This window comes from Zymoseptoria tritici, chromosome 11 (genome assembly GCF_000219625.1).
Source record: "Zymoseptoria tritici IPO323 chromosome 11, whole genome shotgun sequence".
NCBI classification, from domain to species: Eukaryota; Fungi; Ascomycota; class Dothideomycetes; order Mycosphaerellales; family Mycosphaerellaceae; genus Zymoseptoria; species Zymoseptoria tritici.
In genome coordinates this window covers 1,085,589-1,098,309 of record NC_018208.1, presented here as the reverse complement: position 1 = coordinate 1,098,309, position 12,721 = coordinate 1,085,589, and the positions used below count along the sequence as shown (strand labels likewise).

Below are 12,721 nucleotides of genomic sequence, written 5' to 3'. Positions count from 1 at the left end.
GCTGCGAACGATGCTTACAGCGCTTCGATTTCTGCACGTTGACCATTAGTTTGAGGAAATTGTAGCAGTCAAAACTTCAACGACGAACCTTTCTTGACATATTCAGCCTGTTCGATGCCTTTGCGTATTTGCTCCTCGTCCTGCATTCCAGCCTTCGCACTGAAAGCTTTGTGAAGGCGTGGCCTGAAGTAGTCGTAGCCGAGCGGATACTCTCGACCGAGATAAAGGAGTTCTGCAAAAGGGATATCAGCAACAGTCCTCTATTTCTCTCGTAAATAATCATCATCTCACCCTTGTAGATTCGAATGACCTGATGTCTAAGCGGGTTTGGCGGCATCTTGGATTTTTTTTCTCAATGCAGACCACTCCGTGAGGATCGTGCGGCTTGTCGGGGACGATTACGAACGAAGGACTTCCTATATGGAAGATCGGATGCAGTATAGGTTTGATTGGCAAGACAATTGAATGTTGTTGGAGGAGACATGCGAGAAGAAACATTCATGACGTCCCTATTGCTCTGAAGGATCGAGAGCTTGGATGATTGGCCGCGGCTAAAAGATTTGGAGCTCTGTCAACCTTGTCAATCCATGCAGCATTGGGGACAACTCTCGACAAGAACACTTCTCGCAGTGGGCATGGCTATGTGCTTGAGCGCAGGGCGTGGCGCGCGCTGGCAGAGGCTGACTCCGAATCCAGCGACATCTCTGCGGAATCTTCTTGTGTGCTCCTTGGAACAACAACGTTATTCGACCACGAAAGCTGCGAGCTCCGCAAAACCGGCGACCGCTTCTTTGAGCCCACGATGGCTGTCCGATGTCAAGCAGCGAATCGGTCACTGTATCACATTCGGCCTGAAGCCAGACCAGACGGATGATGCGGGACACATTCTGAAAGAGATAGCACGAGATTGGAGAGAGCTTGTCGCAGGCAGCGAGGGCTTCCTGACAGACAAGACCAGGCTGAGCATGTACCGAAGGGAGGTGATTTGGGGCGAGATGGACTCAATGGGTCACGTCAATAATGTCGTATACAATCGCTATGCAGAGAGCGGGCGTATTGGCTGGGCGCAGAAATATGCTCGACACATCGATCCCGAGCACGCAGAGCAATGGAGGGATCTCATGACTCCTAAAGGCGAGGGATTACTGCTGAGGAAGATCACGACGGAGTTCAAGTTCCCCATGGTATATCCTGATCATGTCACCATCTACCACAAACTGTCGTCGCGGCCGGAAGAGGGAACAGACAATTTCGATATGCATGTTATCATCTTGTCGGAACTACATCAACGACCTGCCGCTCGACTGATCGAAGACTGCGTACTGTACGACTATCGCAGGGCGAAGAAGACTCCACTTCAACCGTGGATGTTGAAAGTGTTGCAGAAAACATGGGATCTGCAAGAAGAAGCCAAACGAGTCAACAGCCAGCGTGTTCACAGCATCCTGGACAGAGTTCGAAAACTGGAGACCGACTCTTGGGACCGGGAGGATGCCGTAGAAGACATGGGTTCCGCGAGCAAGTGAACGGGCCGGCCAAGGATGCACCTACTCACTCATCTGGAATCAACGTGTTGACCATCCGACTGCTGCCACGCTTGATCGCCCTTGCACCCTCAGCACCCACCACCGGCAACTGCTTGACCCCTTTCTTCTTCAATGCTGCCGGCACTGCCTTCGAGTCCAGCAGACCCGCCTGCACGAGCACACTCGCCTGATCCCAATATAAATGCTCCGACTCTAATTTGTCTCCTCGGACGTGAAAGATTGACACAATCACGATCTCGATCTTCCGATTCGTCGGCGGAATACCAGGAAGCAGCCAATCGATCTCGATTGAGTGCGCGAGGGATACGAATAGCTCGTCCACGACTCGATCCGTGCCAATTGTGCGACTCAGGAGCCGGATCTGCGTGTTGCTGTTGGCTGGAATAGGCGTGAAGAGCTCCGAGTAAAAGTATTCCAGATCTTCGCTTCCAACGCCTCCAACGAGGGTAGGCGTGTGCAGGACATGGCCGTAAGATCGCACCTGAGCCATCGTTCGGTCGGTCTGGCCCGAGTACATGTACCTCGCATGGTGGTCCCGCACGGCCTCGATGTCATTGTCAACTCGGAATCCTTTCCGAACGCAAGCAATACTCCGAGTAAAGGCGATCCCATCCGCGATCGGGTCATACTCGTCGAGATCGTGCTCAGCAAAACCTGGCTGCACACCTGTGTAGGTGTAGGCTTTGTACGAAAGCTTCAGGCATTCACCGTAGCCGATTCCAGGATCGATGCGCTTTTGGAGTCTTCTGCGCTTCCCTTGGATCCCGAGGACTTCGCCTTGCTTCCAGACGTTGACTTCGTTGCCGGCGAGGTGTACTAGAACTTGGATTGAAAAGGGGAATTTGGTGGTCACGGCCGGGATCGTGGTTGGGTAGTAGGCGACTATGGCAACGAGCTTGGGGTGATTGGGCTTCGTGTGGGCTTCGAGAGCGAGTGATGCGGCATCGCCGTATGCTGATGTCTGTCAGGAGGACGTCATGCAAGCTGGCTGGCTTAGTCATGGCTTACCGACGATGGCATATTGCTCTGATACTCCAAAGGTATCTCCGGTCGTATGGATGCGGTTGATGAAGTCATCACCGCCTTTGAGCAGAGGTACGTATTGCACGTGGAAGCCTTCGTCTTTCCACTGCTGCTCAGTCTCCTCATCGAAATCTTCCGTCTCTGCCGCGAGGACAACATGAGCGATCTTGGATTTGTTCAAGACGTTGAAGAAGCTCCGATCTTGCGAGTTGAACCTGGCTACGAGTCAAAGAAGCCTTCATCCTCCCATGCGAAGAAGCTTACCATGGTGTGTTGAATGCAGACATGATAGCTCAATTGAATGAAGGTCGACAACTGAGAAAAAACATGGAGCGATGAGAAGACGTCAATTGTGTTTCTACATAATGCCCCCCAATGGACTGTGATCCACTGTGCTTCCTCCTCGATACGCACCCTGGTCGTCCGATGTCATAAACCGGATTCCCACTGCTTGCAGGGATGTTTCGTGAATTCGATTTGGACGGGAGCATGCGGCAGCTGTGCAGAGTGACGTCGATCAAGTGACAAGTCGCGGTTGCCGTGTTTGATTCGCGTCGCCCGTCTCCAAGTTCAATCTGCAAGCTTCACCTCTCCTCTGACATGACCACACGAACGCCTTCGCCGCCATGGCCTCCGGATTCATGCGCCTCAATGAGCGCCATCAGCGTCCAAACGAACACATCGACTTCATCGTCCCAATCCGACAGAATCCCGACCACGCCGTCGCAGAGGACTTCCTCAATCGCATCGCTGCACAATGCTATCCTGTCATGAAGAAGCACGGGATCAAGGTCAGACGACTAGACGAGTACGAATACAACACCGAGTTCTTGGGACGGAATTTCAATGGCGGCGAGACGATACAACTCGTGCTCAAGGACAAGCAAGGCCACTGGCTGAGCTTCAAGTTTGTGCAAATGGTCATGATGCACGAGCTGGCGCATTGCAAGCAGATGAATCACAGCCGCGCGTTTTGGGCAGTGCGTAATGAGTACGCGAAGCAGATGGAAGATCTTTGGAAGGACAAATACGTTGGCGAGGCTATTTGGGGACGTGGGCGTGATCTCACCAGTGGAGCATTTACTCACGATCATCTGCCAGATGCAAGTCAGATTCCGGAGCATCTGTGTGGAGGTACATATCGAAAGAGGGGACGCAAGCGGAAGCGTGGTGCTCAGGACGGTGATCAGTCTGAGAAGGTCAGCTACGCGGAACGCCAGCAGCGGCGCATTGCAAAGAAGTTTGGCAAACACGGGGAGGGCTCCACTGTGGGCGAAGACGACCTCTTGAGAGGCGCACTGGAGACCATGAACGGCGGCAAGAGACGACAGGGAAAGCCCAAGGTGGCAAAGAGCAAGCGTGGCAGAGACCTCGCAGCCAATGCAGCACTTGCGCGGATTGCACAGGCTCAAGCCGAAGCAAAGAAAGAGGAGACACCGGAATTGGATGATGGATCAGACAGTGAGACCGAGTCGGACTGGGACGAGCACGGCGCTTTGACTGGCTCTGATGCTGTGGTGATCAAAAACGAAGAGGGTGATGATCTCTACCGGGTCTGCGGTGGTGAGGAGGACGGCGAAGATGGCGCTGGAAGAGAAATGGCAGAGCTTAGAATGCTTGCCAAAGGATCGACCAGCAGACCAGCGAAACCTGACTCTGGTAAAACGCCAGCTGTCAAGCCTCCAGCACCTGGGCAGCCCGGATACGAAGACTCGGAGACAGAAAGCGAGGGTGAAGAGCAACCGAAAGCATCAGGGCTTTCGAAGACTCGTGAGATCGACCACACGAATGCCTCTCGACTCGGACCACTCGTCGAAGTTCATGCCAACAAAGTCACCTCCAAGCCCTCGGAACACGACTCCACAGCTGAGCGCCTTCCCCGGCCGACAGGGCCTGGCAACGATGCAGCAACGACACTAAGTACTCTCAATTGCCCAATATGCTCCCTCGAGAACGAACCCGATTCAGCTCTTTGCATCGCCTGTTCCAACGTCCTACGCACCAAACTGGTGCCAGGGCATTGGCGGTGCAAGAGTGAAGCGTGCAAGGGTGGCAAGTACATCAACCCAGGAGACTTTGGACGATGTGGAGTGTGCAGTGCTCCAAAGCCTGCTGCTGCCGCGAACAGCAATGCTGCCAACGGCAGGGCGCCGGGTCTGACCAGAGCTGAAGTCCTGAGATGGGATTGAAAGGCAAAGCGTGGGCAGAGTGTCCTCGGAGGCATCACAGAACGGATTACGAATGAATGATTATAATGAAGCATTACGTTCGAGAGCTACACACTCGCTAGGAAGGCAACTTTGTAGTGGGAGAGACTCGTGAAAATCACTCTATTCATCTCTTCGACATGTGACAAGGCTGTATGTATATCTTCGAGCTAACTGGCATTGAAAACGACACAGAGAGGGGAAAAGTTCGCAAAAGCTATTCTACTATCCCCGAGGAACGATCCGTTTCTAAATAGACAGAAACGAGCCCATTAGCACAGTTTCGAGGTAACCCCTAGAGAGAACGAAGAGCTGCAAGCTGCCCTCTCATGTAGGAAAAATATCATCCAACCACTTCAACTGAATCGCACTCACGCCTCTCGCATACGCCTTGTTCGTAAAAACAAACTCATTGTACATGATGGCCTCGACCTTCCTTCCGAACAACACACTGCTAGGATGAATCGCGACCGTCTGATTTCCCACAAACGTCTTGTAGCTCTTATCCGGGCACAGTCTCGCAATGTTAAAGCTGTAACCTTTCAGAAAACACTTGAGGATATTCTCTTGCGTCTCTTCGTCCACTGATGTCCGCACTGTAGGCTTTGAATTCAAATGTGACTTGCACTGCGCAGTGAGTTGCTTGCGCACGTCCATGACGCTTTGCATTGCGCGGTGAGAGATGAGGTGTTTGGATGCCCAGCGCTTGCGGTCGGAATTCTCGGATGCGTAGCCTTGAACGGCGGCAAGAAGAGTGAGGTGGTCTCCTTGACGGCGGAAGAGTTGAGAGCGGGCTTCGTTGGCTTTCTCGCGGGCTTCTTCCGTATCGGTCGGGAGGAAGATGTTCTCCACGCTGAGACAGGCGACGATGTCGATGACCTCGAGAAGGCAGTCGCGGGATGGATTGGCGGCTTCGAGAATGATGCGGCCGAGAGATGGCGTAAGAGGGAGACGAGCGACTTTCCTGCCGAGATCGTTGATTTTGCCATTACTGGGTTGGAGGGTGCCGAGTTGGAGGAGCTGGAGTAGGGACTTTTCCATTGCTTCACGAGTGGGTGGTGTGAGAAAGGGGAAGGCGAGGACGTCGCGAACGCCGCGAGCTTTCATCTTGAGCACGGCATCGGAGAGATCACAGCGTAGAATTTCGGGTTTGGTGTCTTTCGCGAGCGAGTTGTAGCCATCTTCGGTGAAGAGCCGGAAGCATTGGCCGGCGGCTTCTCGACCGGCTCGACCCTTGCGTTGATCGGCGGAGGAGCGCGAGATGGGTTTGATAAGGAGCGATTCGAGGCCGAGTCGATTTCGGAACTGCTTGATTTTGGCTTTGCCCGTGTCTATGACAAAACGCACTCCTGGAACGGTGACGGAGGTTTCGGCGATATTGGTAGACAGAATAACCTTTCTGGTGTTCGGTGGTGCTCGCTCGAAGATCCTCTGCTGAGCCGTCTGCGGCAATGCTGCAAATAATGGGAGGACCAGCATCTTCGGAAAGTCGGTCGTGAGGTTCTTTGCAAACTCTTCGACCAATTTCGCCAGGTTTTGTATGGTTTCTTGTCCCGTCAAGAAAACCAGTATATCGCCGGGCATGGGCTCCTTGCAATGTATCAGGAAGATGCGCTGTAATGCAGAATCAACGACATCGTGCGTGGGTTGGTCGAGGTAATGTAATTTCACCGGGTACTGGCGGCCTTCGACATGGCACTGCGACACTGGCAACTCTTGAGCATCGCCTTCCGGAGCGTCAGTAGCCGCCGATGTCTTCTCTTCTTCCTTGTTTTCCGCACTTGCGCCATGTGTGGTTACTGAAGGGTCTTCGTCCTCTTCGATTCTCGCCGTTGGGGCAGAGAAGAACTGCGAGATGCCCTCGACATCCGCCGTCGCAGACATCACGACGACTTTGAGCGGCTTTTTGCGCTTCCCACCTAGCAGAAGACTTTTGAGAAAGCCCAATATCAGATCGACATCCACACTCCTCTCGTGGACTTCATCGACGATAATGCAGCTGTATTGACTCATGGTAGGGTCTCGCAGCATCTCCTGCAGCAGCATTCCCTCAGTCAAAAACTTGATTTTCGTGCCAGGGCTCGTGTTGTCGTCAAATCGCACGCTGTAACCAACTTTGCTTGCGGGACTCGATGATCCCAGCGGCGAACCCATTTCCTCAGCGACTCGGCGAGCTAGACTGATGGCGGCAACTCGACGAGGCTGAGTAACGGCAATCTTCCCAGTGCACCATGGCGATTCGAGCAAGAATTGTGGCACTTGTGTGGATTTGCCAGAGCCTGTCTCTCCGGAAAGCACAAGCACACTATGCTGCTTGAGAGCAGCTCGTATATCTTTCGCTCGGCTCCATATTGGAAGGTGCTGCCGCGATTCGAAGAGTTTTTGCTTTTTGACGGCCAAGGGTGATTTTGCCTCTCGTTTGCGTTTATTACGTCCACTGGCAGACGGCTGCCCATTCTCCTTCGCCGTATCCATTTTGAAGAGCTCGACAGGCCGGTAGGTGGCTCGGTGTGTGCAGTTCGAGCAGGAGAGAGGTGGAGAGAGAGAGGTTGATATCTGCTCATTGGTTAGTCGTAGCGGCACGCCAATGGATGTACCGCGGCCCTTCCGCTCGACGCAGGCGGGAGTGATCACCTGACGATGATCGCCAGGACGTCGGCGTCTCAAATATCGGCGTCTTGAATGTCGGCGTCTTTCGTGTTCACTTACAGGTCGGAAGTTGGTGACCATCCAAAGAACGGCCACTGCGAAAACCGAGAGGTAGAGTGTGGACGCCTTGGCACTTTGCAATATGTACCTATGGTAGACGATGATGACTACTGATCCAGATTCGGCGGCGGTACCAACATCCCTCCTTGACTCCTTCCCAACGAATCATGCCTTCTAGTGTTTACTTACAGTCACAAGTCGACAGACAATAACCGTCGGAAGAATGGTCAGTGTGAAATCTAAGAGGTAGGGAAAGTATAGATGCTAGTCTCAGACGCTCAGACCACCTCGCGTATTAGGCTAATCAGGTGCAAGCACCTGGCCCTACTGTAGGTAGTCTGAGGGCCTAACTAGTGTTTTTTAGTAATAGAGTGTTAGCTTTATATGTAAATTACACTAACATAGAGTGTTAGCACCTAAACGCGTCTGTACGACTAACGGCGACGACAGCATTACTAGGTATAAAATCTAAAAATCCGGCTTAGTTATCTAATATAGATTAACGTGCTCTACAACCTCCTACTATTTGTTTTAACCTAACGCGTTAGACGAACGAAGAGTAGGCTTTCGCGTATCTTTAGTCTAACCAACGCGTTTATATAGCAAGACGGCAATGCCTACTCCTCCTTTAGTTTTTGTCTAATGCTAACTAAAATTTGTCTATTAGATAGCTAGCCGTCCGCTCCCTAACTTAACTAAAGCCAATTTTAGGATGCCGCGCTATAAATCTCGTCTTTCTAGGTTAAATTCTAACCTAACCCGATCTTTCGCGACAAGTACCTCGAGCAGCTTTAGCGCTAGCGAGTCTAGATAAGTTAGCAATGCGTTAGATAAGGCGACTAATAAGGAGGATCGATCGGACGAGTCGTTTTCGTATATAGAAATTACTACTTTTACTAGCGTGCCTAAGCGTATTCGGGTAGTCGACGACGACGACGACGACGACAGTAATAGTCTGTCTAACGTCCTAAGTAACTTCGATAATAGCGAGGACCTCTAGGGTAGTCTACAAAACCCTATAGAACTATTAGTATTAGATATTGCCCTTTTAACGATTTTGTATAGGGGTAGTATAAAAGTGCATTTTATTTAGCGGGAAGGATAGCTAGAGAAGATAGTATTAGCACTAACCGAAGAGATTCCGGTTAAAGAAGACAACATGTTAGTTAGGCGGCTACTAAAGCGGGTATTCTAGTTAGCGTAGAGGAATACCTATAATATAGACGTAGTCGAAGCCGCTTAGGTCGGGGCCCCTAATAAATGCTATATACCTTCTATTTCTCTGCCTACTAATATGCTAGACTAGCTAGTTGCAATAGCGCGCCGCCGCGCATTTAATAAGGTGTGCCGCTAGATTAACTATACCGTTAAAACGCCCGTACTTCTAGACGGACAACAAGCTATAAGTATAGCGGAGTAGGTAGACATAACTAAGCGCGCGGTCTGTCTAATATATCTGTATTATACCCGAAAGTCACAAGTCTGTATACTGCGGTACCTACTCTTCGAGAAGAAAGACCTAGTCTAGATTACGGCTACCTCGGTAGGTAAGAGTCTAGCATATTAGTTATAGGCGCTAATACGGAAGAAGATATCGATCTTAGTACTTCTACTTAATTAGATTAGTAAGGAACAGCTCGAGAAGATCGAGTGTCTAAAGGGAAAACCGTTAGTATTAAACTTAAATACTAAGGCGGAGCTTACCGACTAGTAGTAGAAGCTGCTATATTCCGGGAAGTGTACCTACCTAATATTATCTCCTAAGATAGCGATATAGTCGTAGTTTATAAAACTAATAGTTAAACCGGCGGTAAGGCAAAGGCTCGGCCTCTTTATATTAGACGAGTTCTACCTAGTTTACTAATAGGGGATAGAGGGTAGAGGATTTCGGAAAGAATATGCCTGTCTAAAGAATCTTCAGTCTACCTTAACTAATTATATTCGCTTCTTTAGTTGTTTAGCGACTCTCGAGCCGGACACCTTCGTTAAGTATTAGACAGCCTCCGGCTTTTACGACGATACGGTTGTTGTATAGGATTTGATTAACTAATCTAAGATATCTATATAATATTACGCTATTCTAGATAGTATGCTCGGGAACTATAAGACGCTTCGATATCTAACCGATTGCCTTACCGGAGCTAATAGCGTGCCGAATCCCTAGTCGATTAAGAAAATAGTAGTATTTATCGATAGTCGCTCGGGTATCTATACTACGGCGTCTAGCCTCCGGTCCTACCTACATACCTAATTCTCTAGAAGCCTAACGATTAACTAGATCTATACTATAGTAAGAACCTACTATAGTAGGACGGCTAGGCAAACGTAGGCGAATATAATTAAGGAGTTCCAGAAACTAGACTCGAAGATCCGGATCCTGTTCGCGACTAAGGCTCTTAGTCTAAGCGTCGACCTACCTAATATTAAACAGGTCGTTTAATACCGCCTTCTACAGAACGCTAGCATACGGATTATTATATAGCGAGCCGGGCGCGCTATATATAATAGTAAGCGGTAGGGCACCGGAACTTTTACCTTCCTTTACGACTAATAGATCGTAGGCCCCCGGTCGCCGGCCTAACTAAACTAGACTCGTATAGTCCCGGACAGATTCTTAAACTCGGAGTAGGAGAAAGAGGCTAGTAATCTCGCCGATGCGCTGTCTAACGCTAGATTAGATGCTAACGAGCCGGCGCCTATCGGACTACTATTGTCAGAGGCTGGTGCCTGAGGCTGCATCGGCTGTGCCGATGCCTAGGCCAACGCCCAACGGACGAACGCCGGTTCAGAAATCCACTAGGCCGAATCGGGAACAAGCTTCCTTTCGGCCGACTAGAAGGCCATGTATGCGCCAAGCGACGCTACGCGCACACACAGCTTATACTCGACGTTCCGTTGTTCTAGATAGATCTTCTTTTCGGTAGCTTTAGAATTTCATACATTCGGATCTGGCCCTTTGTGAGCAACTTCGGTTCAGACCCTTACAACTATTAGCGGTACGTAAGAAGCCGAAGGCGAAACTAGGTCCTTAGCAGAAGCGCGACAATATAAACTATTCCGTATAGGAGTTTATAAACGCTAGACGTGATATAGATAGTCCGGTCGACTATTGTCGCGTCGCTGCTTTAAAGCCCTTCGTAGAGCTACTGCCTAAAGGGCGTATCCGCAAGAACTACTACGATATCTACGACTAGGATATAATATTGCCTGCCGACTGCTTTTCTAAATAGATTCCGTCTTCGGCGGACCTAGATGCTACCTATACTAGACGCCTATACGAGAAGATAATCCGCAAGGGTCTAAACAAATAGGAGCTTGGCGTAGCTAAATTGTATTACAAAAAGGCACTGTTCCCTAGTATACCCGGTTCTCTTCTACCTTAGACGGTAATCGCGTATCTTACTTCTATATTCGGCTTGCCTAATGCGAAGGGAGACGTAATAGCTCGCTAGGTCGAGCTAGCCTATTCTGCTATAGACTTCCGACCGTCTTTTAAGCTTATAACTATACTAGTTTCGAAGCTGTCGGTGTTACTTAAGCTAGCGTAATCGGTCGAGGCCTAGGAATTATAAGAGAGTTAGGAACGCGTCGGGGCATATTATATTTGTACGTAGAAGCGCTATCTAAGTCTCGAACTCTCTACAAGTCCTAAGCGATCTCCTAGGTCCGCTTCGGACGATATAAGGGCTACTAGTAAGCTAGACTATAAGCTTGCCGCTTAGTCTATCTATAGTCCTTACGCCGGTCCGGTACGAGAGCCTAGCCCTCTAGTCGGTAAGCCGCCTACGCCTATCCTTAAAAGGCTAAAGGTTATATAGGCGCAATCTAGTAGAGCCGTCCTCCTTCCTAATCGCGCGCCTAGCTCTTCTGTCCGCTGTCCTACCCCGCCGCCTAGAGCGCATTCCGGAGTTTCTACTAGCTATCGAAAGGCTACGCCTAAAGCATCTAATAATAGAGTTTGTTCGGACGGCTATCGTTTTAGCACTATGTTAAATCCGAACTAGATTCGGCTAGCTAGACGTTAGTTAGCTTCTCCGGTGCCGGCTATAGTATCGCCTAAACCGATAATCGTAATAACGTCGCGCGGTCGGACGTAGGTAGCGAACATAGTGCCCTAGAAGCATCGGTTTAGTTAGTAGGGTTTAGGTGTCGATAGTGTCTATAAAGAGGTTAACTAGTTAAAGATATAGACTGTTTTGCTAAGGATTTTAGATTTTAGCGTATTATAATAATAGCCCTGCTCGAGCCCTTAATATCGCCTCGTTATCTCTCTCTACTAGTATATTGTCCTTATACATATATCTACAGTTATAGAAGCCTTAACTTAAGCTGCCCGAAGGGGGCGTCCGCAGCGTAAACGCAAATTACCTAAGCCGGCGCCTCTAGTCCGAACGCCCTCCTAGTCGACGTCGAATACTAGCGGGTCTAGATCGAGCAAGAGTCGGGATACTAGTATCCGGAGACCGAGAAATCGTTATAGCGAAGGCAAGATAAAGAGAGAGAAGGTAGACCTCCTACTAGCCTAAATAAAGGAGTTAGGGATAATATTCGGGACCTTTGTAGAGCTATATATCTTATATAAGAAGGGCGCCTCGTCGTCTAATTAGGCAGAGACGGCAGCTACTAGAACTAAGAGGTTAGCTAGTCTATTATAGAAAGATTAGATATATATAAGAGTATCTAAGCATATACCTCCCGGTAAGTAGATAAACACGGAAGCAGTATATAACGAACTAGAGATATTGCGGGGGCGCTAGGTAAGGAGGTCCGGTATATATACGGACATATACTTACGTTTTTAGGAGTTCGGGCAGTAGGACTAAAAGATGCCCGCGGAAGATCTAGATTATAAGGATGCGGTTTAGTTAATAGGAGAGTGCGTACCGTTAATACAGGCACTCTTTAAGAGGATATTAGGTCTACTACGGAAGGCTATCCTAGCTAATTACATACTTAGGCGCGTAGGTCTAGTTGCTAGCTTACTCGGACGGACATAGTATCCGCGATACTACAGTTAGTTCCCGAACTAGCTAGGATTATATCTTTAGAGCTAGGGCGTAAAGCGGCGGGTAATTGCAGTGCTGTCCGGAATAGGTATCTACGCGTTACCGAAAAGCATATACCGCTATAATCGACAACTATACTCCCTAGCGAAGGACCGTATTACCGGCTTTAGACGAGATTGCTACATATATAGTGTCTACGATAACCTAGACATCTACTACAAAACCGGGG

The 12,721-nt window shown here is 49.6% G+C and overlaps 5 protein-coding genes across 5 annotated transcripts; 2 read left to right on the top strand and 3 right to left on the bottom strand.

Annotated features, from left to right (window-relative positions):
* Positions 1–68: 68 nt before the first annotated feature.
* On the bottom strand, positions 69–337 carry MYCGRDRAFT_50073 (uncharacterized protein; the record flags this gene model as incomplete). The annotated part of the gene is made up of 2 exons (XM_003848356.1): positions 69–232; positions 292–337. The coding sequence occupies 2 exons, from the start codon at positions 335–337 to the stop codon at positions 69–71; spliced, it is 210 nt and encodes a 69-aa protein (XP_003848404.1).
* A 296-nt stretch (positions 338–633) lies between these two features.
* On the top strand, positions 634–1,640 carry MYCGRDRAFT_106161 (uncharacterized protein; the record flags this gene model as incomplete). The annotated part of the gene is made up of 1 exon (XM_003848525.1): positions 634–1,640. A coding segment is annotated over one exon (893 nt), but the record flags the coding sequence as incomplete, so codon positions are not given.
* A 15-nt stretch (positions 1,641–1,655) lies between these two features.
* Positions 1,656–2,888, bottom strand: MYCGRDRAFT_111297 (uncharacterized protein; the record flags this gene model as incomplete). The annotated part of the gene is made up of 4 exons (XM_003848355.1): positions 1,656–1,670; positions 1,759–2,501; positions 2,556–2,785; positions 2,835–2,888. The coding sequence occupies 4 exons, from the start codon at positions 2,855–2,857 to the stop codon at positions 1,656–1,658; spliced, it is 1,011 nt and encodes a 336-aa protein (XP_003848403.1).
* A 298-nt stretch (positions 2,889–3,186) lies between these two features.
* On the top strand, positions 3,187–4,759 carry MYCGRDRAFT_76956 (uncharacterized protein; the record flags this gene model as incomplete). Its single annotated transcript, XM_003848526.1, has 2 exons — positions 3,187–4,402; positions 4,442–4,759. 2 exons carry the CDS (start codon positions 3,197–3,199, stop codon positions 4,757–4,759), a joined length of 1,524 nt encoding a protein of 507 aa, XP_003848574.1.
* A 345-nt stretch (positions 4,760–5,104) lies between these two features.
* On the bottom strand, positions 5,105–7,332 carry MYCGRDRAFT_111295 (uncharacterized protein; the record flags this gene model as incomplete). The annotated part of the gene is made up of 2 exons (XM_003848354.1): positions 5,105–6,696; positions 6,928–7,332. 2 exons carry the CDS (start codon positions 7,250–7,252, stop codon positions 5,105–5,107), a joined length of 1,917 nt encoding a protein of 638 aa, XP_003848402.1.
* Positions 7,333–12,721: the final 5,389 nt, after the last annotated feature.